General features: G+C 40.3%; 1 protein-coding gene across 3 annotated transcripts in view; it reads right to left on the bottom strand.

Annotated features, from left to right (window-relative positions):
- The window catches only part of NEDD4 (NEDD4 E3 ubiquitin protein ligase), a 180,267-nt gene extending 177,583 nt beyond the window's left edge, over positions 1-2,684 (bottom strand). For all 3 annotated transcript variants that reach the window (XM_036734932.1, XM_036734934.1, XM_036734933.1), the window contains exon 1: positions 2,567-2,684. In XM_036734932.1, coding sequence (XP_036590827.1) covers positions 2,567-2,611 — 45 coding nt within the window. In that variant the 5' untranslated portion in view covers positions 2,612-2,684. The remainder of the gene's footprint in view (positions 1-2,566) is intronic.
- Between the last annotated feature and the right edge of the window lie 23,385 nt (positions 2,685-26,069).

Raw genomic sequence — 26,069 nt, 5'->3', positions numbered from 1 at the left:
TGCTCTTACTCTCAGCACAATGGAAAGAAGAGCAGGTTCATAGCCAGATTCTTTTCCTGGGATACAGTAATTGATGGGTATAAAGGCAATAGAGGCACTTGGAATCTTGGCAGGGCAAAAGCCAGACCTCCACTTCACCAATCAGAGTAACCTCTATATGTAGGTGGTTGTCTAGTCTATGAAATTTGTTGTGGGGTCTGGAAGTCCTAGACCCAAGAACTGAGACTTCTGGTCTTGGCTGTCCACTGCCTGTGGCAATGGGTTACTCTGCCCAACTATACTACAGAGGTGTAAAAGGCATGGGGAGCAAACTAAAGTGGCCTTGGCTAACCCACTGAGGCATGCAGTGGCAGGCACCTGGAACAAGGCCAGATATTCCAATTTTTGGGTTTTTTAATTGCTCTAGGGAGGAAACAACTAATCTGAAAAAAGCAGACATCACAAATGAGATACCAAGAGTCAGCACAGAAGGTGAGGAGCACTAGGAAAAGGGAGTTAAGTTTTTCAAACGTTTTGCCAAGGACATATTCTGTAGATGAGATTTCCCTTTAGAGATCTAAAATACAGCAAGAGGGGGAGAATGAGTAAAAAATTCAGGGCATCGGATTTTGTCTTTGAACAATACAGAGAATCCCAAGCCTGCCTAGATGCAGTGTATGTCTACCTCAGCACTGTCTAAGGCGAGTATCCATCCTATAGAACTAGTGATGGGATGGTCTTTCCCGTGATCTTCAGAGCCAGAAAGACAAAATGATCAAAGGTATGGTGTTGTCGTCTTCTTGTTGAAATATTAGCCAAAAATTAATCTAGCGATTATCTAGCACTTAGCATATACACATATGTATTATACCTTTTTAGTACATACAGGAGTAACAGTGAATATATTTCCATCAGAAATTATCTTCTATCAGCATATATAACTGTCAGATGAAATAAAATTCTGTTGTTCACTGGCGTGGACTCTCTGTGAACCCACAGATCATAACACAGCCAGTCCCTTCTATCCTTCACCATTTCCTGAAGTCTGTCCAAGCTCACCTTTGTTGCTTCCACCACGCCATCTATCCATCTTATTCTCTGCTATCCCCTTCTACTTTTGCCTTCAATCAATCCCAATAAATAATTCTCCTTTAATCAAATTATATTTAAAAGGAATTAAAGGCACCGTTCTTTATTATCAGGACACACCAAACTAACATTACTAGGGATAGGGACTGGATCTGTCATTTTACTGGTATAGGGAACTTCCAATTACAAAACTCCTGCCAAGGCAGGTGCGTACCTTCCGCTCCAACTTCTAGTCTTAGAGAGCTGCTTAGGGTACCTTGAGCTTTTTAAGCTGGTTCCAAGGCTTACTCTCTAACCAGTAGGCTCTAACCAGAAAGGATCTACATGTGGGGAAGATAGGAGAGACAAAGCAAGGAACTAAGCCGAGGTGATTAGGAATGTCTCTCTCTACAAAATATGCCCTCCATTAAAAAAATTACTGAAAGATATCTAATCTCCTCAGTTATCTGGTTTCAATATATGTTGGTAGCTGTTAGCACAGCTAGGGCTAAATCTGGATCTATCACATAGCAAGCACAGCCTCTCAGTCTTAGAGGTTGTGCGTTTACATTCACGAGATTGAATACCTTGGCAGTCAGACTTCTGCATATAAAATTTTACAACTTCTTTCCATTGGCTCTTTGAAGGAGAGTAAAACCTAACTGGCCTTAACATAATGTAACAGCGGAGGGGACACGTAACACCAGCACTCAGGTGACGCAAAATTGACAAATCAGAATTTGCTTTTTAAACAGACACGGATGAAGAGCACATGAAGATGTGCTTAAGCTATAACAACACTCGGAATAAAGGGTTTCATCTCAGTAAAGTTAAGTTTCAGCGAGTGTCATTTCAGTAAAGTCCAAAAAATAAAAAAAGGACCAAAACAGTTTTCCACATTTACATTGGTTATTAGATCCTCCACGTGGCTAAGTAATCGCCCCGAAATCCAAACGAAGGGAAAAGAAAGGCTTCAGATAAAGAAGGCACAGAACGAAGACGCCTCGGGACACTGACCACTCCAGGGTCTCACTCACGCTTAAAGTCCCACAATCGACCGCCGGAGTTCCAAGCCCTTAAAGGGCGACGTCTGCCCGGCCTCGGGCGGGGCCCGGTTACGGACTGGGATGCTCGACGTGCTGTGCTCGGCATCCCTGAAATCCCCGGCTCGTCTTCCCCCGCCCCCACCGGCACCCAGGAGAACTTCCCAGGCCCCGCGCGGGGGAGGGAGGGGGCGCACGAGGCTTCCCACATTCGCCCCGGTCGGGGGACCACATTTCTCGGCTAAAAAGCGGGCTGTTGTGGGATAGGGTGCAGACTCGGCTGGCGGTGGTACGACTCCCGGCCGCCCCCTTTAACTCTCCAGAACCGGCCCTCCGCGGGCCCCGCCCCCTCCCCAGCCCGGCGGAGCAGGCGGGCCGCGGGGCCGCGAGGTGCGTGATCCTCGAGCCGGGGCCTCGACCTCCCTCGGGGGCGGGGGATAGAGGGGTGGATCGCAGGGACCAGCGGCTCATCTCACCTCATCCTCCAGAAGTCCGAACACCTCCACCGGAGAAGTTGCCATGTCCCAGCGGGGCCGAGCAGCTTCTGGACTCGTTCGATTTCCTCACACCCCGGCCCGGAATCGTAGCGGGAAAGGGAAAGGAGGCGGGAGAGGGGAGGAGGAGGAGCGAGAGAAAGGGGAGGGGGAGAAGGCGGAGAAGCCGGAGCAGCGCCACCTGCCGCGGGGGAGAAGGAGAAGACGAAGGGGCTGCTTCTCGTGCTCCTCGGCTGCCCGTGCGCGTGCCCGAAGCGGGGCGGCCTCGGGCCTCCAAGAGGCAGCTGGGGAGCCGCCTGGGAAGGTTTAGGGGGAGGGGAGGGAGGTCTGCGGCGCTTCCTTCCCCGGGACCGAAGCCGCGGAACAGTCTGCGGAAGGGCTGGGCGAGGTGCGATTCGATTCGCCCGGGCGGGAGGGAGGCGGGGGTGGGAAGGGCTCGAACCTCCCTCCGCCCACCGAGACCGGGAAGAGTGAAGGATCGCCGGGCTCGGCCGCGGATCCGGTGCGGCGGTCCGAGGGCTGCAGTGTGCAGACGTTTCGGGGTGGGGGTGCCCCTTGTTGGGACAAGTTTTGCAAACCCGCTCTTCCTTTTTGTGCGGCTTTCTGACCCACGCCCCTATTTCCTGATGCCTATCGTTTTTGTTTTAGCTTTTAGTCCATTGTACCTACGGAGAGCACTCTTGAGGGTACCGCTGAGTTGGGGTTTAAAGTCACGTGTCCTAACTCCCTTAGGTCATGGGGCCTCACTCTCACAAATTAACTCACCTCATTGAACTCACTTGGATTTCTGTGCTTCTCGGGGCTCGTAAAGAAACACTTCTAAAAGACTCCCAGTCATGTCCTTTTGAGTCAAAGGGGCAGGGGTGAGGGTGGAGGGGGGAATAATGCCACATTTTTTGTTATTTTCAAAATTTCCATACTAGGTCATTCTAAAACAAAAAGTTGGATTTTAAAAGACCAGGAACTAGCAGCCCCTCCCTTTGTCGATGTTCCCCAGCGTGCTTTACCTGCTACAAGCAGTGGTCCAGATATCTAGCGGTCCGGTACCTCCATCTCTTACGGTAAGAGTAAATTCTTTAGTCAACTTCATATCACGTCAGGACAAATTAATAAATGTGATTTAAAATGCCAGCCCTGTTATTCCAATTTAAAATTTAGTAAGTGGAAGAAAATGATACACATCAAAAAATAAGTCATCTATCACTTCCTTGCTCCATAAACCACCCATTCATTCCTCATCCCTCCATTTCTGGTACCATAAACGGTGATCAATTAAATTCAGTCGTTCGTAGAGTGTGTCAATCTAGTCCCTTATGTGCCAACTCACTAACATAACTTTCGAAGACTAAAGTGTCCTGTCGCCACCACACCTCTATGTACATCCTTTCCTCTATTAGAATGCAAGGTCCTAAATATTGAAAAAAAAAAAAAGAATGTAAGATCCTTTAGGTCAAGTCCATTTATTAAGTGCTTAGTGTGGTCTGTACATTTTTCTAAGTGCTGTAAATATGAATGCAAACAAAAAGAAATAGTCCCTACCGTCAAGGTGCTTACATTCTAAACAGGGAAGAGACACATAAAAGGGGGCCGAAAGTTTTTGGGATAGTGCTCAGTGAGGGGCAGGGTATCAAAGTCCATAGAGTCGTAACAATTCCTCCTGCAGAGGAATAATGGATGACTGGCTTTCTTCCAAATGTAGGGAATGGGAGAGAGATGGTCAGGGTCAGAAGGCCACAGATGCTGAGGGACTTGGATGTTATTTGTATCCCCAGCACTTAACACAGATCTTGACACTACTATAGTAAGCACTTAATAAATGCTTTTACATTCATTTAGTGATCAAATTATAGTTAAGCTTCTAAAAAGTTAACATGATAAAGTCAGTAGGTTATAGTGACAATGATCGTGTCACCTACCCCTCTGCTATCACCTCACCCTGCTTCTTTCTAATCTTGAAATCAGAATGGCTTACCAGTAAGGCCACCTTCAGAGTATATCAAATTAGGACCAGGACTGTCCAACCTTAGGTTATCTTAGGGCCAAATTAAAATAAAATTATTATTCGAGGGCCACACCCAGAATAAAAATTACAGTATGCTAATAGAAAGTGGGGGAACAGGCACATCATCAGTACAACAGGCAAAGGCACAAAGTGCGAAAACAAACACAAAACACAAAGAGACAACACAACAGTATAAAGGTAGATGCATACTGACTAGTGTACATCGTACAGATGGAAGGCATCCCACAGATTGACTTAAAATTCTGGTGCGATATGTTCCATTGGTGATACTGCTTAAAAACACCAAAGAAAATTAACATCAATGGGATTATTAGTGATAGAATTAAAAAATCTAATATACATTCCATGCAAATTATTATTTTATTTTTTTGCTCATGAAAATTGAAACCCACAGGCAGGCTGCATTCGGGCTGCATGCGGCCTGCAGGCCCTATTTTGGACAGCCCTGAATTAGGGCAATTACCTTGGACCCAGCGTTTTACAGTAACCTGCCTAGCTAAACCAGGCAGGCCAAAATGATGAGGGGGCACAGTAAATTACCAAAGAAGCAGGGCCTGGGAATGGGTGCTCTTGACCAGGGCACCCATACATAACATGACCATATGTAGCACATGCTCTAGGGTATGGGATTTTAACCCTGAGTTGGCTTAAATACCTTTTAGACCGGGGGTCTAATATGAGGTTCGTAGACCCTTATAGATTTGAGGAGATTTTGTAAACTTGGATGGGGAAAAACTACATCTTCATTTTTATTAGTCTCTGGTTTCCTTTGTACCTTATGTATTTTATTTTTTGCATTTAAAAATTATGAGAAGGGGTCCATAAGCTTCATCAGACTGCAAAAGTGGTACACAACAGAAAAAAGATTGAGAACCACTGCTTGAGAGCTACTCTCACTGGAAAGCTAGGTCCTGAGAGCAAGGTTTCTCCGTTTCTCCTCATGGCCCTAGAGCACCCTGAGCGACTGGGGGTTGATGGTTTTCAAATGCTGTAGATCATCAGTTGAAACTGGGGCTTTTCTCCTTTATGTGTACCTCAACAAGTGATTCTTTTTAAAGGGCTTTACTAGAAGGCTTTTACCCTATGCTTTTATATACTCAAATACCTGACTCAAAACTAGCCTTCTGGTTTTATATAAGCCCTACAGAGCATGACCAGACTTCTTATTGCGCCTAGTGGAAATGCTTTGATTGAACAGAGATACCCACTTTCTAACTCTGTGACCCTGGGCAAGTGACTCAACTTTGTTTGCCTCAGTTTCCTCATCTATAAAATAAACTGGAGAAGGAAATAGCAAACCATTCCAGTAGCCTTGCCAAGAAAACTCCAAACGGGGTCACGAAGAGTCAGACACGACTTAAATAACTGAACAAGAAATAATCCAGGGTATAACTGACAAGGGTCTTAAACTAGGATGGTGTCTATGTGAGTGGAGAGAAAGGGATGCATATAGACATGTTGTAGATATAGAAGTGCCAGTTGCAATCGGCAATTGATTATAATATGGAGAGTCGAAGTTGTGAGCCTGAAGTGGTGAGTGGTACCCTCAAAAAATTGGAAAATTTGGAGAAGAGTTATAATAAAGTGGGAAGATAATTAATTCTATTTTAGACATATGCAGTTTGAGATGCTTACACATCTCCATGGAGTTGACTAGAAGGTAGTTTGTGACGAGAGACTAGAGTTTAGGAGAAAGACAAGGGTCGATTTGGGAGTCAGCTGTTTATAGACAATAACTGAAACGAAGAGAGTGATATAGAAATAAGAGAAAGACCAGGACAATGCCTTTGGGGCATAAATATACTGAGGGGGTCAGGTCGGTACATAGATGAATATCCCACAGAGGAGACTAAGGAGCAGTCAAGCAGGTAGAAGAACCAAGAGAGTGCAGTGTTGTGCACCCCAAAGGAGGAACACGTATTTAGGAGGAGGGCAGTTGGTAAGTGGTGTCAAAAGATGCAGAGGGGCCAAAAAGGAAGAGGACCGAGGAAAGGCCACAGGATTTAGCCATTAGAGATAAATCACTGATAACCTTGGAGATGCCTTTCAGTTGAGTTGTGAAACCTGATTGCAAGGGGTTGAGAAGTGAGTTGGGAGAGGAAGAAGTAAAAACAGTAAGTGTAAATTTTATTTTTTATGAGTTTGTTCATGAAAGGGAGAAGGTATATAGAAAGCAGCTTATGGGAGCTGGCAGGTCTAAAGGAAGGTTTTTGAAGAATGAAGAAACCCGGGAATAATAGTAACAATACAAGGTGCTTTACAAGCATCATCTCACTTTCTCCTCACAACAACCTTGATAGACAGGTGCTATTATAATTCCCATTTTATATTTGAGGAAACTGAGACAAACATGGGCTAAGTGATTTGCCCAGCACAGCTAGTGAATGTATGAGACTGAATCTGAATTCAGATCTTCCTGACTAAAAGTCCTGTGCTCTTATCCTTTGCACCACCTAGCTGCTAATAATAACTAATAATAGATAGCATTTATATAGTCCTACTATGTGCCAGGCACTGTGTTGAGCACTTTATAATTTTTTTTTTATCTTACCTGACTAATGTTTGAAGATAATAGAGGGAAAGGAGAGATTGAAGATGAGAGAGAGGGGGAGGGATGATTAATCAATCAACATGCATTTATTAAGCACCTATTATATACCAGATATTGTCCTTTACAAATACAAAGAACAAAGCAATATGAATTTATAAGGAGCTTACATTCTAGTGGGGTAAACAAGAAGTATACAGATAAGTACATGAAGAATAGATACAGATGAATATAAAGTAGTTAAATACAAGGCATTTTAGGAAGGAGACCACTAGTAGTAGGGGGAAAGTGGAGCTGAGGAAAGATATCTATGCAGAAGGTGATAGTTAAGGTGAGTATTGAAGGGAGAGGGACTCTGTGAAGCAGAGGAGGAGATGTACATTGCACGGAGGCTGGGGGGGTGGGGTGGGGGGAGCAGTCACTGCAAAGGCACAGCCTGATAATAGACTGTCTTGTACGAGGAGCCAGATGGCCAATTTGATTGGATTACAGAGTATGGGAGAAGGACTAATATATAACAAGACTGACAATATAGATTGGGTCCAAATTGTGAAGGGCTTTAAAAGCCTTCCAGAGGAGCAACTGAGAGCCACAGGAGTTCAACGAGCAGGGGAGTGGCATGGCTATAGTGACATCTATGCTTAAGGAAAATCACTTTGGTAGCAGTGTGAAGGACGCACGGGAGTGGAGGAGGACATCAGCCAGGGGAGGAATTAGGAGGCCACTGCAATAACTTCTTGTTTAGTCATTTCAGTCTTGTCCAACTCTTCATGGCCCCATTTGTAGTTTCCTTGTCAAAGATACTGGAGTAATCTGCTGTTTCCTTCTCCAGTTCATTTTACAGATGAGGAACTGAGGCAAACAGAGTTAAGTGACTTGCCTAGGGTCACACGGAAAATAAGTGTCTGAGTCTGGATTTGAATTCATGAACCTCTCTGATTCTAAGCCCTGTGCTCTATCCACTGTGCCACCTAGCTGCCCATTGCAATAACTAAGGGGGCAGTTTTTGAACTTAGATGGTACTTGCGTGAATAAAGAGAAGGGATCTGATGAGAGAGACATCATGGAGGTAGAGACAGCAGAATTTCACAGTTTATTGGATGTGGCATGAGAGAAAGTGAGGCATCAATTAAAAAAGCAAGGTCCTGGTGGGATCAGGATCAAGGGCTGCCCTTGTTTGAGGGGACACATCAACATGTACACTGAAATGAAGATAGAGGTTGGGGCAGAAGGGAAGACTATGATCTTATATATGATAGGAAGACTATGTAGTGAACTCCCAGAGAAAGGAGGAAGAACAACCTGGAGGCCAGTACCACAAGGATGGCTGAACAGTGTGATAAGGACACAGTGATATAGACAGATGTGAACAGGAGTGAACTTCCAAAGACAGACTGCTGAGTAATGATAGTGGAGGGAAGTTACGTAAGGGGAAGTTACATGGTGCAGTACATAGACTGCTGGGCCTGGAATCAGGAAGATTCATCAGACAACAACTGAACATGACGGAACAACAAAGTACAAAGCTGGGAACATTTCCTATTTCCTCCTCCCCGGCCCAGTGTATGTATATGTAAGGTGATGGAGCATCCAATATTACATAAGGGACATCCAATGCTAGAAGGTGACAACTGATCAATATATTCAGTTGGGGCTGGGGAGGGACAGCTTTCTATGAGAACAAGAAGGTAAAAAGAACTGTGATAAGAAGAGGTTTAAGATCAAGGGAAATTTGTTAAAGACAAACTAGGTATAGAGGGTACGAGGGAAGGGTCACCTTGGATAAGTCAGTCTTCAGACCTCAGTTGCTTCACTGCATAATGAGGAGACTGGAATAGCTGACCTTGAGGAATCCTTCCATTTCTTGACCACTGATTCTATGACTTAATGGGACATAGTAGCTGCTTCCAGATATCTGATGGGCTGTTCTGTGTTAGAGGTATTAGCTTTGTTCTATTTGGCATCAGATGGGAGAAGTAGAATTAGGAAGTGGAATTTTACATGGAAATTTAACCCTACTTGCCTAAGAAAATAAATTACTGTGAAAGCAGGTTTGAGAGATGTATGACCGCCATCTAGTGGCAAGATTTGGTCATTGCACCAGCTTAGTTTTCCATTTAGTGAATACTTTAAAAATTGCAAATATTTAAGGAGTAATAAAAAAATGACAAGCAATATTTAGTAACATCTATTCATATTCATATGTTGATGTTTGCAGAACTCTTTCCTTACAACAGTTCTGTGAGGAAGATAATGTCAGTCATTCTCTTTCTGGCCTTGGAGTCAGAAAGATTTTGGTTCATATTTTGCCATAGCCACCTAAGATCTTTGTGGTGATGTACAGCAATTCTTTTGAGCCTCAGTTTCTTCCTAAGCAAGATATGGATAATAAACAGCACTGACTTCACAGTGTTATTATGGAGGACAAATGAGATAAAATACATAAATTGATTTGCAGCCTATATAAATTCTATGATGTTTATTTTTTGAAGTTTCCATTCATGTCTTTTATGTATATAATTGCTAATCTCTTCTTTTGGAGACATGCATCTGCTTTGTAATTTTGCAACATTCACTTTGTAAAAAATATACTTTACTTTAAGATTCATTTTTTAAAAATTTTGAGTTCCAGATTCTCTTCCTCCCTCCTGCCCTTCCCCCATTGGGAAGACAAGCAATGTGATATCAGTTACACCTGTGAAGTTATGCAAAATATTTCCACATTAGCCATGGGCATCGTGTGTGTGTGTGTGTGTGCGCATGTGTGCATGCGCGCGCGCGCTCTTTCCATTATTGTAGCATCACGTATGTTGTTTTCTTGACTATGCTTACTTCATTCTGCATCAGTTCACATAGATCTTTCCATGCTTCTCAGTGTTCATCATACTCGTCATTTCCTATGGCACAGTATTATTCTATTACATTCATGTACCATAATTTTATTTCATTCTCCTTTAGTTCTTTTGTTTAGTTCTTAGCTCTACTTTGTTTCTAATTATTTACTGTCCAAAAAAAGTGCTATTATAATATTTTGGTAGCTATGGGGACTTTCTTCTTATCAATGGCCTCCTTGGTATACATAGGCATCTTAATAACTTTGTTTGCATAGTAAATGTGAGCTATTATAATTTATTTTTGTAATATTTTATCAAAGAACTTAAAGGTCACTTGAGCTTCTTCTCAGCCACTCCAGCCCAAAAAGAATGAACTTGAATTCCTCAGAAAGTGAGGAATTCCTTGTACCTAGTATACAAGTAGGAAGCTGGTGGCTTACTGGAGAGAGCACTGGGCCTGGTGGCAGAAATACCTGAATTCAAATCCAGCCTCAGACACTTCCTAGCTGTGTGACCATGGGCAAGTCACTTAATCTCTGATTGCCTAACAAGATAGATCCACTGGAGAAGGAAATGGGAAACTGCTCTAGTATCTTTGCCAAGAAAACCTCAAATGGGGAGTTACAACAGGTGAGACAACTCTGAAATCACTGAACAACAAGAAGTATGCAAGTATAAACCCTTTCCAATTGCAAGTAGTATATACATATATATATATATATATACATACACACATATATATGTATGTATATATATTGGTATAGCTTAATAACACAGGAGGAAAATCATTGGATTTGTAGTTAGAGAGCTTGAGTTAAAATTTGCTATCTGTGTAACCCCTAGGCAAATCACTTTAAAAGTTTCTTCATCAGTCAAGTTTTAAAACCAGACAATCTCCAAGGTGCCTCTTAGCTATAAATCTATTACCATAAGTTCTCCATTTTACAGATAAGCAATAAATTTGGAATCAGAAAACCTAGGTTAGAATCCTACTCTGCTACTTCCTACTTGTATGACCTTGGACCCAATGGAAGGGTTAGGAGAGATCATTGATCAAGTTTCTTGGGTTTTGTTTTATTTTTTTTTGCTTTTTTGGGGTGGGGCAGGGCAATTGGGATTAAGTGACTCGCCCAAGGTCACACAGCTAGTACATGTGTCAAGTGTCTGATGCCAGATTTGAACTCAGGTCCTCCTGACTCCAGGGCCAATGCACTACTCACTGCCCCACCCAGCTGCCCCGATAAAGTTTCTTACAGCTTTACGTCTACGATATGATACTATGATCTATACTATATGATACTATGATCCTGTGAGACACAGAGGATGAGTGACTTAGCCAGGGTCACACAGCTAACAAGTAATGAAACTAGGACTTGAATTCATGTCAAATCCAATTAATCATTAGATAGAACAGACTACTACAATCAGGTTTTGAGGTTGTTGGGTTTTTTTGGGTAGTGGGTTTCCCAACCTGTAGTTTCATCCCTGTAGGGAGCTCATTCTCCTAAAGCAGATCTCCAGCTTTGCAATTGGAGTTGCCTGGGGGTACTGAAAAATTAATTACGAGCAGTGGTGGGATTCAGCCGGTTCGCAAGAACCCGCACCTAATTTTAGCTTGAGGTCTGTGAACAGGTTGTTATTTGGGGGGGGGGTGTTGCAGGAAGCTATGCCCCACATCAACATTGGGGGTGGCACCTCAGCTCGGTTCAGTGGAGAATGGGTTGTTAATTTATTTGAATCCCACCACTGATTACAAGTGACTGTAGCTAACTTAAGCTAAGGTGGATTTTATTGCTACATTTTTTTATTTCATTTCATAAATGTACCCTAAATCAGGGCTTCTTAAACTTTTTCCACTTGTGACCCCTTTTTGCCTGAGAAATTTTTACTAGACTCTGGGTATATAGATATATAAAACAGATATACAAATCAAATATTTACTGATAATAAGTCATAAATAGATTTATTTAAAAACAATTCTTTGGTATACATAATAATTTTACCATTTATTAAAGATTAAAGCAAATTTGCATACTAATGAGATGGATGTGCTTGTTTATTTTTACATAAAGAATTAAATTTTGGCAGAATATTTGATACTGCAGGACCTAGAGCATCTTCAACATTTTTCAGAGTTGATTAATATTTTGATTTTATGATCATCAGTGCTGAGAACGCTGCTTCACATAAATATGTGGTATAAAATGGCAGACATATGTTTAGGGCCATTTCAGAAATTGTTGGAAATTCTGTCCTAATCCCAAGGCAAAATTCATTTAATGATTTTTTAGGAAACTCAAGTTTTAACCTGGTGTTGCTGCATAACTCAGCAATTCTTCTTGAATTTTTAATGGCAGAGGGCATATGTTTTTTTATTTCAATTGAGTAGGGCTTCTGAACCCAATGTAGTTTTTTAGAATGAAAATTTGAAGGGAAGCATTTCTGAAACTGTGTCTCCAGGAACTTCAGATGACCAGTTCTAACTCTTACAATTAAATCTTTGGGAAGGTTATTTTCAATTATAAGATCATCTGTAGCTGTAAACATTTCTAAAAAACCATTTTCCACCCTATTCTTCCATATATTAACTTTTTTAGTAAAACTTTAAATTTTATCTTTTAACATAGATGTTACAATTTTTTCCTTGAAGCGACATATTTAAATCATTGAGTTTTTCAAAAATATCCTACAAATAACAGTTTTGAAAGCCATAAATCATTATGAAAAAATTAACAAAATCTGATTTCTGCTCAAAATATAACAACTTTATCTTTCAATTTCAATAATCTGTTTAAACTTCATCCTCTTGAGCAACATCTTACCTCTGTATGTAGTAACAAGCTTTTGTAACTGGAGCCCATGTCCTTCCAAAGGTTTGAAAACAAACGACAATTAAGGGGGAATGGCTTTTAATGAAGTTAATGATTTTGATAGTATTGCAAAGCACAACATCTAATATTGGTGACTTTTTTTTGGTTACAAGTGCCTCCTGATGGATCATGCAGTGAGTAAAAGTGATATGTTAATTGCCCCCAGCTTTAACTTTTGCTACAAATCCAACATTCTCACCCATCATTGCTTCGGCACTGTTTGTACAGATTCCAACACATTTTTTCCACTATAAACCATTTGTGAAGAATTAATTGATTTTAAGCCAAAAACTTTGTATGTACGGTAAAAACACTGCAATATGTGTGTGTGTCTGTATATAAACATATGTGTATCTTCCCCCTCTTGCATGCCCTTCCAAAGTCTGACAAAATAATAATTCCTCATATATGCTTCCTTCATAAACATGTCTTACATAAAGTAACAACTATGCCATGTTAGAAATATCAGTTGTTTCATCTAACAGAATTGCAAACTTTGGGCTGCCCTTAAGCCTGGTAATAAACTACTGGAATTGGTCATTACTAATTTCAGAAATTCTTTTGGAAACAGTATCATTCAATAAAGGAATTTTATGAATTTCATCCCTATGCTTCTTCTCATGAACTATTTCTGACATTTTAATAGGAGCAGGTAACATAAGATCTTCTCCTATCACATAGGGATTTTGAGTTTTTGAAATTAAATAAGATATTTCCTAAGATGCAAGTAAATACTTTTTGTTGACAGTAACAAATTTCTCAAAACATTGTTTTTCTTTTTTTTGAAGATTTTAAAGTCATTCAGAATATTCCTTGGGTTTATTGCAGTATGCTGCATATTTGGTATTAAGATGTCATTTTGGTTGGTTTGGCTGGTTTCATGCTTTTTGCAGCCAAAACTTCATTACAAATTAAGCAAAGAAGTTTTCCCACATTATCATCATTATTAGAAGTAAATCTATATTGCAAAAATGATTCAACATACTTTCTTTTTCTTGTCAATTTAGGTGTACTACAACCTGGTAGTGAAGACTCTGCCACATTGTCATCAGTATTTTTATCTCTTTTGTCTAAATTTAGCCACTTGTCCATAACCAAAAATATTTCTGTCCAAGAATATAAATAAATATTACTAATAATTTCTCAAAAAATACTGGCTTTAGTGTATGAAATTACATTTGTTTGTGCTTAATTTAAAAAATTGATGTTCATACTTACATGTGGTGGAGAAATATTAAAGAGCTTTTGTCCCAGTGCAATTAAACACTTGTGTTTCTGTAAAAGAAGGAGATAACAGCAATTAAAAAAATCAAACATTCTAACACAATGTAATCTAAAGATATATTAATTTAATACATTCTGAGGAAAATATTAAAAGTCTTTATTTTCTGTAATTAAATGACTGTTTCTATAAGAGCCGAAAACTTTGTATGTACAGTAAAAACACTGTAATTCATAACATACAATAGTCTTGAATCTGAGCCGAGGTGTTTCTGGCAGCGTGTGTTGGCATTGTGTGATGTGATGGCAGGCACAGTGCAAAGTGTGCCTGTTGTGTGTTCAGAACCAAGGCTGCTGTGAAGTCACATGATGCAATGTGGGCAAGTGATGACAGAAGCGCCTCGGATTTATTACGTTTGATTTTGAATTAATTTTTGGTCGTTTCGAATTCATAAACCTTTTACTATTACCAAATTTTTCAGGACTTCTGCATTCAGTTACACAACCCCATATGGTGTCACAACCCAGTTTAAGAAGCACTGCCCTAAATTATATGAGTGACTAGTCCTTTTGGGTAACACAGAAGGAAAGTGGGGAAAAAATTAAGAGTGTGGGAAAGGGGCAAACACAAGCCAAGAAAATTAATAATTTTGATGGGGTTAGATTATACCATGAACTATATAGAAACCTTGGTTGAGGCACCTAGGGAGATACTGGGTTCTGTGCATGCTGTTTTGGTAGTTAGCAGACTGCTTAAGTGAGACCTACATGGGCAGCTCAACCTTGAATTGCCACCTGGTAGTATGCACAGATATTGTCCCCTGAATAACATCTAGTCACCATCCCTTAGTACCTATATAAGCAAGTGCTACTCTGAAAAAGGCATATATGTTTTACACCTTTATGGCAATACTTTTCCAGATCATACCATGGCCATGATCAAAGGTAGATACCATTGGTCCCTTAGTCTGGCAGCTTACCTATATTTGTGTTTAATTAGAGGCCCTTCCTTACAGTCTTTTTTTAAAAAATTAATTTATTTAATATATTTAGTTTTCAGCATCGATTTTCACATGAGTTTGAATTACAAATTTTCTCCCCATTTCTACCCTCCCCCCACTGTAAGATGGCATATATTCTGGTTGCCCCGTTCCCCAGTCAGCCCTCCCTTCTGTTGCCCCACTCCCCTCCCATACCCTTTTCCCTTCCTTTCTTGTAGGGCAAGATAAATTTCTCTGCCCCATTGCCTGTGTATCTTATTTTCTAGTTGCATGCAAAAACCTTTTTTTTTGTTTGTTTGTTTTTGAACATCTGTTTTTAAAACTTTGAGTTCCAAATTCTCTCCCCTCTTCCCTTCCCACTCACCCTCCCTAAGAAGTCAAGCAATTCAACATAGGCCACATGTGTATCATTATGTAAAACCCTTCCACAATACTCATGTTGTGAAAGACTAACTATATTTTGCTCCTTCCTAACCTATCCCCCTTTATTGAATTTTCTCCCTTGACCCTGTCCCTTTCCAGGTGTTTGTTTTTGATTACCTCCTTCCCCATCTGCCCTCCCTTCTATCATCCCCCCTTTTAAATCTTCTTCCTCCTTCTTTCCTGTGGGGTAAGATACCCAATTGACTGTGTATGGTATTCCCTCCTCAGGTCAGATCTGATGAGAGCAAGATTCACTCATTCCCCCTCTTCCCTTCCTACAGAACTGCTTTTTCTTGCCACTTTTATGTGAGATAATTTACCCCGTTCTATCTCTCCCTTTCTCCCTCTCTCAATATATTCCTCTCTCATCCCTTAATTTGATTTCTTTTAGATATCATCCCTTCATATTCAACTCACCCTGTGCCCTCTCTCTCTCTCTCTAGAAATATATGTGTATATATATACACACACACACACACACACACACATATCTACATACATACCCACACACACACACATATATATATACACATACACATATACATACATACATACATATACATATACATATATATATGTGTATATATATATATATATATATATATATATGCATATTCCCTTCAGCTACCCTAATACTGAGGTCTCATGAATCATACACACATCTTTCCATGTAGGAATGTAAACAAAACAGTTCAACTTTAGTAAGTCCCTTGCAATTTCCGTTTCTTGATTACCTTTTCATGCTTCTCTTGATTCTTGTGTTTGAAAGTCAAATTTTCTATTCAGCTCTGGTCTTTTCACTGAGAAAGCTTGAAAGTCCTTTATTTTATTGAAAGTCCATATTTTGCCTTGGAGCAGGATACTCAGTTTTGCTGGGTATGTGATTCTTGGTTTTAATCCTAGCTCCATTGACCTCCGGAATATCATATTCCAAGCCCTTCGATCTCTTAATGTAGAAGCTGCTAGATCTTGGGTTATTCTGATTGTGTTTCCACAATACTCAAATTGTTTCTTTCTGGCTGCTTGCAGTATTTTCTCCTTGATGTGAGAGCTGTGGAATTTGGTGACAATATTCCTAGGAGATTTCTTTTTGGGATCTTTTTCAGGAGGCAATCTGTGGATTCTTTCAATTTCTATTTTGCCCTGTGGCTCTAGAATATCAGGGCAGTTCTCCTTGATAATTTCTTGAAAGATGGTATCTAGGCTCTTTTTTTGATCATGGCTGTCAGGTAGTCCAATAATTTTTAAATTATCTCTCCTGGATCTATTTTCCAGGTCAGTGGTTTTTCCAATGAGATATTTCACATTGTCTTCCACTTTTTCATTCCTTTGGTTCTGTTTTATAATATCTTGATTTCTCCTAAAGTCAGTAGCTTCCACTTGCTCCAGTCTAATTTTTAAGGTAGTATTTTCTTCAGTGGTCTTTTGGACCTTCTTTTCCATTTGGCTAATTCTGCCTTTCAAGGCATTCTTCTCCTCATTGGCTTTTTGGAGCTCTTTTGCCATTTGAGTTAGTCTATTTTTTAGGGTGTTGTTTTCTTCAGTATTTTTTTGGGTGTCCTTTAGCAAGTCATTGACTTGTTTTTCATGGTTTTCTCGCATCCTTCTCATTTCTGTTCCCAATTTTTCCTCTACTTCTCTAACTTGCTTTTCCAAATCCTTTTTGAGCTCTTCCATGGCCTGAGACCAGTTCATGTTTTTCTTGGAGGCTTTTGTTGTAGGCTCTTTGACTTTATTGACTTCTTCTGGCTGTATGTTTTGGTCTTCTTTGTCACCAAAGAAAGATTCCAAAGTCTGAGACTAAATCTGGGTGGGTTTTCGCTGCCTGGCCATGTTCCCAGCCAACTTACGTGACCCTTGAGTTTTTTGTCAGGGTATGATTGCTTGTAGAGTAGAGAGTACTTTGTTTCAAGCTTGAGAGGATGTGCTGTTGTTTTCAGAGGTATTTCTATACAGCCAGCTCTGCCACACCAGCACTCCTCCTTCCCCAAGAACCCCCAACCTGGGCTGGACTCAGATCTTCAGCAGGCTCTGCACTCCTGCTCTGATCTGCCACTTAATTCCTCCCACCAGGTGGGCCTGGGGCCAGAAGCAACTGCAGCTGTAGTTCTGTAGCTGCCCCACCTCCGCTGCCCCGGGGTGGTAGCTGAACCGAGAATTCTATCACCCTGTTCCCAGCAGCTTTTCCCACTAACCTTCTCTGTTGTCTTTGGTGTTTGTGGGTTGAGAAGTCTGGTAAGGAGCTCACTGATTCAGGGCACTAGGGCCTGCTCCGCCCGGCTCCCGGTCTGGTTGGTCCGCCTGGCCAAAGCTGGGCTCTGCTCCACTCCGCTCCCAGCTCCGTGCATGATAGACTTCACCCAGCAACTATCCAGGATGTCCTGGGCTGGAGCCCTGCTTCCCTCTGCTACTTTGTGAGTTCTGCAGTTCTAGAATTGGTTCAGAGCCATTTTTATAGGTTTTTGGAGGGACTTGGCTGGGGGTTCACGCTAGTCCCTGCTTTCCAGCTGCAATCTTAGCTCCGCCCCTCTCTTCCTTACAGTCTTAAATGCTCAAATGGAACTGCCACCTCACCAACCTCAACAGCACACCTCACCAAAACACCCAGTTTGGGTGTTTTCTCCAGCCATGAAGACTGCAACAAATCCATGCCTGTCTATCCTGTGTCACTCACTGACTTTTGTCTGTGTTCTCCACAGACAAAAGTTCACCACAAGCATCCACCCAATGTAGATTTTCCTTGCTTTGTCATCGTGGGGTCCCAGTGAAACACTCTTGCTTTCTATCCATCATCCTGCACTCCATCCATCATGCCCACTTAACTTTTCTTCCTGTCCAGCAATTCTTTGATGATGTCCTTTACTCTAATTCTTCTTTAGAGTTTCTTACTAAGTTTGGCAGCCCACTGAAAGCCACTTTCTGTGATACTCATCTTTAGTCCTTTGAAAACAATGGTGTTCCAGGTCCTGTTACTATACAGCAACATCAATAAAGCATGAATTTAAGTCCTGCCCCAGATGCTTCCTTAATTGTGTAATCCTGGGCAAATCACTTAGCTTTTCTCAGCCTTAACTATCTCACTTGTAACATGGGGAAAATAATAGCACCCACCTCAGAGTTGCTAGGAAGGTTAAATGAGGTAACATGTAAATTGCTTTGGAAACCATAAAACACAATATAAATGCTAGTTATTACAATGTCATCTATAAACGTGAGCATCTGGGGGATTCTCACCATCTACAGAGACTTGTTCATTACCTTGGATAATGTACTGGACCTCCTCCTTTATACCGATGATTACCTTTGACCAGCATACGCACCTGGAATTATGGCCAGAAATTTTGGTGGTTAATTTTAATTAGTATTCACTAAGAACAGTTACGGGGGAAAAAAATCTCTATACAATTTAATCCTATACAACATGCAATTTTAAGATAGAGGTTACAGATAGATTGGAATTTAACCTTAGATCTTGAACTCTAGCATAGAGCTCTTTGGTTAAGGTGTAGCTGCTGTAGCTGTGTGGAATCGGCAGTCCCTGCCTCTCCCGCTCCTGACTCACTGCTGTTTGCTCTCACCAAGGAATAAGTTGGCCAGGAAGCCGCTCCACTGCCACGGCATTCAAAGAAGCCGTCAAGGCCCTTGTGGAGCCTGAAGTGAGTGGCCATTCACCGGATCACTCTCACCAGCCGCGTTGTGAAATCACTAGAGAAAATGTGTGCTGACCTAATTAGAGGGGCCAAAGAAAGGACCTTGAAAGTGTAGAGCCCTTTTCGAATGCTAAGACTCTTCGAATCACAACTAGGAAAACTCCTTGCGGTGAATGAAGGTTCAAAGACTTGGAATGGGTTGCAGATGAGAATCCATAAACGCATTATTGACTTGCACAGTCCTTCTGAAATTGTTAAACAGATCACTTCTATCAGCATTGAACCAGGTGTAGAAGTTGAAGTCACCATTGCAGATGCCTAACAATCATCTCTTTTAATAAATTGATTGCAACTAAAAAAAAAATCTAGAATAGGACTCAAATTTGGAGGCTATCACCACTCCTTTCCATGGAAAAGTAAAATATAATTTAGATGTTGACTGATTGAGACCTGAGGAATAGGAGTATATGGATTAAGTTTTCTCTGTAAGACTAAGTTAATTTTTCTACATCTACACCTTTCCTGCTCTTTTGGGGACTAGCTTTTATCTTCTTTACTTTATCTAGGGGGTTTTGGATGTCATCGAAGCCTCATTTGTAATATCTTATTCAAGCAGGTAATCTAGAGCTTATTCAGATTTTCTGTTTTGTCAGTAATAGACCTTTGGGGTACAGGTCCATTTCTGGAACTTTGCCTATAAAGCGAATCATTTTCTCATTGACTTCTCTTATAATTTTAGAGACATATTTCTACATCTCCTGCTGTTCTCCCTTCTGTTGATTTCAGTTTAAGACATGGAGATGGGAAAAGCAGAAGTGCTTATAAGCATTGCCAACTTTTCTTGAATTGGGACTCAAGTCAGGCATCTGATGCAATAAGAATCTGTTCTTTGACGATACTGAGCAAAAAGCAAACAGGAGTTTGCAGCAATGGATGCCTATCTCATGCTGATAGTTTCTCTTGTCTCCTGCCACCCTAATCTGGTTCAGATGATAATTCTTAGCAGCTGCTCTTCTGCTGGAATTTTATGACATACATTTTCAAGTAAACGAAGCACTATAAATTGGGACGCACATATATTCTAAATATTATGTGTTTTACTATTATTCTAGACAATGAAAAAAATTAGTGTCAGTACTAGTCTATTCAACAAGTGTTCATTAAGTGTTTACCATATTTTTAGAATTTTGGGGATGCAAAAGAAAAGTACAATATACTTCTTGCCTTCAAGTAGTTAATAATGTCACTGGGGAGACAAATGTAACACACATGAAATAATTCATACAAGAACAATAAAAGATAATATATGGTCAAAATGTTATTCTGACAAAGCACAAGTCTGACTGTGATCATGCCATTATGCAACAAACTCCAGTGGCTCCCTATTACTTTTAAGATCAAAAATAGGGGCAGCTAGGTGTTACAGTGAGTAGAGCACTGGCCCTGGAGTCAGGAGGACCTGAGTTCAAATCCGGCCTCAGACACCTGACACATCTACTAGCTGTGTGATCTTGGGCAAGTCACTTAACCCCAATTGCCCTGCCAAAAAAAACAAAACAAAAAAAAGGATGAAATATAAAATTCTTTGTTTAGCAATTAAAGCCCTTTACAACCCGACCCCTACCTTTCTTGCCTTACTCCTCTCTAAGCACACTACCATTCAGCTACACAGGCCTGCTCATTCAAGACACTCTTTTTCTCAACTCTGCTTTTGTACTGACTGTTGCCCACACCTGGAATGCTTTTTCTTCTTCATCTCTGACTACTAGTTTCCCTGGATTCCTTCAAAACTCAGCTCATACTCCACCTTCTGGAGGAAGTTTTCCTGGTCTCATACCACCACTGACCAAGTCCCTTTCCTCTGAGATTACCTTCCTTCCATTTACACTGTATATATCTTGCATATGCATAGTTATTTGCTTGTTTTCTTCTTCATTAGAATGTCAGTTCTTTAAGAACAGGGACCATGTTTTTGCCTTTCTTTGTATCTGTGGAACTTATTACAGTTAAGTACTTATTAAGATGCTTGCTAACTAACAATAAATGCTGTCAATTTATCAAATTATAAAGAAGGCAGAAGTCATCCTGATTAAGCCTAAATCCTGGACTGGGATCCATAAAATAATAAAAAGAACCAGAGGAAAACTTGTTGGATAGATCTTCAATAAAGTGTTTATGGTAAAATATTGACTAAAATTACAGATTGTGAGATGATATATAATCTGCATTGTTAGAGAAAGTATTGTTGCCAGTGAAATCATAAATTTATTGAGGTATCAGAGTAAATAAGATATTATCTTGAGATGCCTAAAGAATCAAATTCTAGAATGCTGTGTATGAAATATGAAGATAATAAGAGGAAGGCCTCCAGCAGTTTTGATAATATGATAAAATATGGACAAAAATTGCACAGGATGAGAAGGCATGGCAGTAGTTGGACTTGCATTGGTGAAGGGAGGGAGATCATTGTGGTTGGAGTGATCTGGGAAGGCATCATGGGGGCAGATTTCTATAGCTAACGTAGAGAGGGAAGATATTACAAACAGTAGTGATGATAGGGAGATGACATCAGCAATGACATGAAATGAAGTTCTCTAAACTTTTAAGAGTTGAAAACAGATAGCCACATGAAGAAACTACCATGGTCTATTAGAAACCACTTGTGAAGACAGCACGTGTAAATCAAGTTTAATGTTGTAATCAAATAAAACTTACACTAAATATCATTTGACACATTTATGATAACATATAGTCATTATCACGCTGCATGACAATTATATGTAAAAGATAAATTACTCAAAGACAACTTTCCCTTCTTCACAATTTTGTCCAAGGCCAGTCCTGACAGCCCAACTACTCTGATCCTAACACATCTCCCAAGAGGTCATTGTACCCACCCAAAGTGGGGTTAGGACTAGAGATGCCCATTTTGGGCAATACTCTGGAGAAGCAGAGATCTTATTCAAATAGCTGACCCTTCTTGGATGACAAGTGTGAGTAGTCTCTACTAGGAACCATATCTTTCAGGGAAAGTTAATTCAAGCCCTTGCACCACCTTAGAACTTTAGCATTGGGGAAGAGATAGCCTATTTCTGCAACAGCATGGGGAAATCTCCTTGGGCAAGAAGGAAGCTCAAGACCACAAGCTTTACTAGAAGAGGAAGTTTCTAGCCCCTGGGATGCTCCCTTCCTAGAACCTGAGTTCTATTGTTAACAAACTCAAGCTGTACTAGGAGGTATCTGGCTCCTGGGATGCTCCCTTCCTAGAACCTGAGTTCTACTGTTAACAAACTACCACAATATACCTATTCCTTTCAAGATCTTTCTATCCTCCTGCAATCATGGAGACCTGACTTCCCCAAGGAACACTGCTTCCTTACCTACCCTCTCAACATATATTGGACATTTTTTCTCATGTATGCTGACCCACTGGATTAGGAGAAAGAAGCTTATGTTTTGCTCTTTACTGTCACTTCCAGATTCTCTTTCTCATTCAATAACTCAACAACCACTCTTCTCATGAGGTTCAATACATATGCCTATATCATATCCAGATGCTTATTGCTGGTGTCCATAAGTCCCTAAGTAATTTTCTCTTCTTTCTTAAGGAATTTAGCCCCTGATTCATGGTCTTCCTCTCTTGGGCTCTGTTTGTCTCAATTTCCTCAACTGTAAAATTAGGATAAGACTAATACCTACTTCCCATTGTTGTTATGATGATCAAATGAGATTATTTGTAAAGTGCACATTGCCTGGCACATAGTAGGCACTATATAAACACTATTATTTTTAAAATTATTATGATGCATGTCAACACCCCATTTTCAGTGTGCCTCCTAGTTCATTAACTTCCTCCACTTCCATGATATGCAACTGCACCCCACCTCCTTTACACAAAGGGATAATCATAGCCTTAACTTTACTATAACACAGTTGTTTACTTGCCATCTTCCAGGAGCCTGAAATCCCTTTCCTGAATCAATCTTTTATTCCTCTATTCTTCTGTCTCACTCTTCCAAAATCCAACCTTTATCCTTACTATGATCTCCAGTCATTTTTTGTAACAACAGTGCTACTTGCCGCTACTGTGGCTGTGTAAGACCAATAACACCAGCACACAAGAGAGTTGATAGCACAGGTTCTTTGGTCTGCTTTTTAAGGAAAGCAACTTTAAGGGGTTTACAATCTCACTTTCATTAAACATACATATATCATTCACTTAGTTCGGGGGGAAAAAGTCAGCACCCTGAACTTCAGAAAAAACACAAACAGATATTACACACAAAAATTATATAGAGAAAAATAATACAATTAACACAAATCAGCAGACAGGCTTCTAGCTAAGACATTACATACATAGTCACCAGAGAGAGAAGCACCAACATCTGAATTTTTCAAAACCGGGGCGGGGGAGACTCCTTAACGGCTACCCAGAGTCTTGTCTGGTCAAATGATATGACACTCTTACAGCGAGTGAGCTCCCAAGAGCAAAATGCCAACCGCAGAGGATATATGCCCTGTTTAGGGCCCTGGGGCTTAGTGCCTACTTAGCAAAAAGGTGTGGGAAAGATCTTTAACCACTAGCACCACATCATATATATTGCTTCCAATCAATGACTCTTGATTTAAACAAAGGCAGTGCCTCGATTGCCTTGGTGCTGAGAAGCACTCTAAAACAAAAGACAACAAAAAAGTCCCACCCTGCTTGCCATTACACTCCATCCCATCCTTCTTTCCCATCTTTTCTCTCCCTTACTCATCTCACTTTTTAAGGAAAGCAACTTTAAGGGGTTTACAATCTCACTTTCATTAAACATGCATATATCATTCACTTAGTTCAGGGGAACTTACCCTCCCAGACTTGACCCAGTAGTTAGTTCTTTCAACAGTATCTGAACATAGACACTCACTTGTCTAAGATTAGGAAAGAACAAAAGAGGCAGCACAAACTCAGACTCAGGCTTGCTTTGGCAGGACATACACTTTAGATGATATATGTTCATTGGCTTCAAGGAAGCCAGAAACTATCTCAAACAGTCCTGACTCAATTCTCAGTTGAAAATGAAGAAACAGTAGCTTCATTTTTGTCTGTAGTTCAAGCACCGACCACGGTGAGCACAGTGACAGATGTATAGTTGTTCTAAACCCAGAGCAATTCTTTTCAAATGAATTCTTCCTCAAGTAATTTATGCAGTTGTGTTTATCAGATACTGAATTACCAAATAACGATCAATAGTTTTGATTTTTCCTTATCATCTGTCCCATTCTTCTACTTTTCTACTTTTAACCAGTACCAAAAAAATTTGAATTACTGCTTTATAGCATAGAGTTCTAAGTTATTCACCTTTTAGCATTGCTTTAAAAATATTTCCCTTGAGATTCTAGGGAAATCCAAATGTCTTTATCTTGTAATAAATAATTTAAAAATTATTTTCTTTATGCTGCATAAAGCATCTTTAGTCAGTGTGATCACTTCATTTGTTAAATCTATAAATTATTTACATAGTATCATCAATTTTGTTATATTGGTGTGGCTCAACCATGGGCACTGAATATTTCTCTAGTTAGTTAAGTCATTCTTAATTTCTCTAAGGAAAAATAACCATTTTACTTATGCGGGTCTGGAGTCTGCTCAAGATTGATTCCCACAAACTTTACATACATTTTTACTAATCATAAATGTGGAGGCATCTGTATGATTGCTTTATGGGATTAACATTATATTATTATTAATATATTATTTTTATCCTGCTGAAGCTATTGTTTCAATGAGTTCCTTTGCTCATTTTTAAGGATTTTCTAAGTAAACAATCAAGTCATTAGCAAAGAGAGATTATTCAGTTATCTTACTATCATTAGCATTTCTGGAACTATGTCAAACAATAGAGGGGTAATGTAGCATCCTTTATTCTTACGCTTACTGGGAAAGGATTTAGATACAAACTTTAGAATCATATTGTGAAGGTCCTTCTATGCTTATGCTATTTAAATCCTTTTTAGCATAGAAGTATTGTACTTTGTCAAAGACTTTCTCAGAATCTGCTGATAGGATCATATGGTTTTCAGTATTGTTTTTAAAGAGGTTACATTTCATCATCCCAAATCACATTTTCCAAGATATTCACTCTCCTCCATCTTCACATTTATGTCATTGTCTCAATGATTGTAGTTAAGTAATTTTAAAGAACTTGTTATTTTTTTTGTAGCGTTTCTATACTTAACCCTCTACAACAGAGTTTGACACATAAGCTACAATTATCCTTGTGGTGACATTTTTGCTCAGTCATTGCGAGTATTTTCTTGTTGCTTTTGGGTAGACAATGAAACCAGTTCTGCCAATTCCTTTATTCATCTCTCTGAGGAGAGCCTATGCGCTGTCCTTCCATTTAGTCACAACTTCTTTGTCTTCTAGCTCCCTGTGTAGTTGCTGCTGTTGTTTGTCCTTTATTTTCAAAGAAGACTAATGACAATGCAGGATTATGTCTTGACTCATACATGAATTAGATTTAAGTGAGGCACAGATGCACAAAGTCATCAGCCTCACTCTCTCTTCAAGAGTCATTAAAGTCTGGTGGCAAGACCAAAGTCCAGGAGACTGGCAATGGCCCAGAATGCAGTGGATGACCTTAATGTCTTTGATATCTGACCAACCTCTAAGTGCTCCATAACACCTGCTTCAGCCACCTTCATAACTGTTGGAATAAACTGTTCTCATCCTCCCATTCCACTGGGGGAAGTCTTCACATGTTTGGGGTAGACATCCCCCTAACTCATCAATGAGTTTGAGGCCCAAAGATTACCTTTAGCCTGGTTTAGCCTGTTAGCTGAGAGGGTTTACTGGGGTGTGGCTGCTGAGCATACTACAGCTTCTTGGAGCCACAGGTGAGGGTTGAGTGCCAGGTAGACACCAAAGGT

The sequence above is a fragment of the Trichosurus vulpecula genome, chromosome 8 (assembly GCF_011100635.1).
Source record: "Trichosurus vulpecula isolate mTriVul1 chromosome 8, mTriVul1.pri, whole genome shotgun sequence".
In the NCBI taxonomy this organism is placed as follows: Eukaryota; Metazoa; Chordata; class Mammalia; order Diprotodontia; family Phalangeridae; genus Trichosurus; species Trichosurus vulpecula.
Note: the sequence above shows the minus strand (reverse complement) of the source record. Positions and strands in the feature narration are given on the sequence as shown.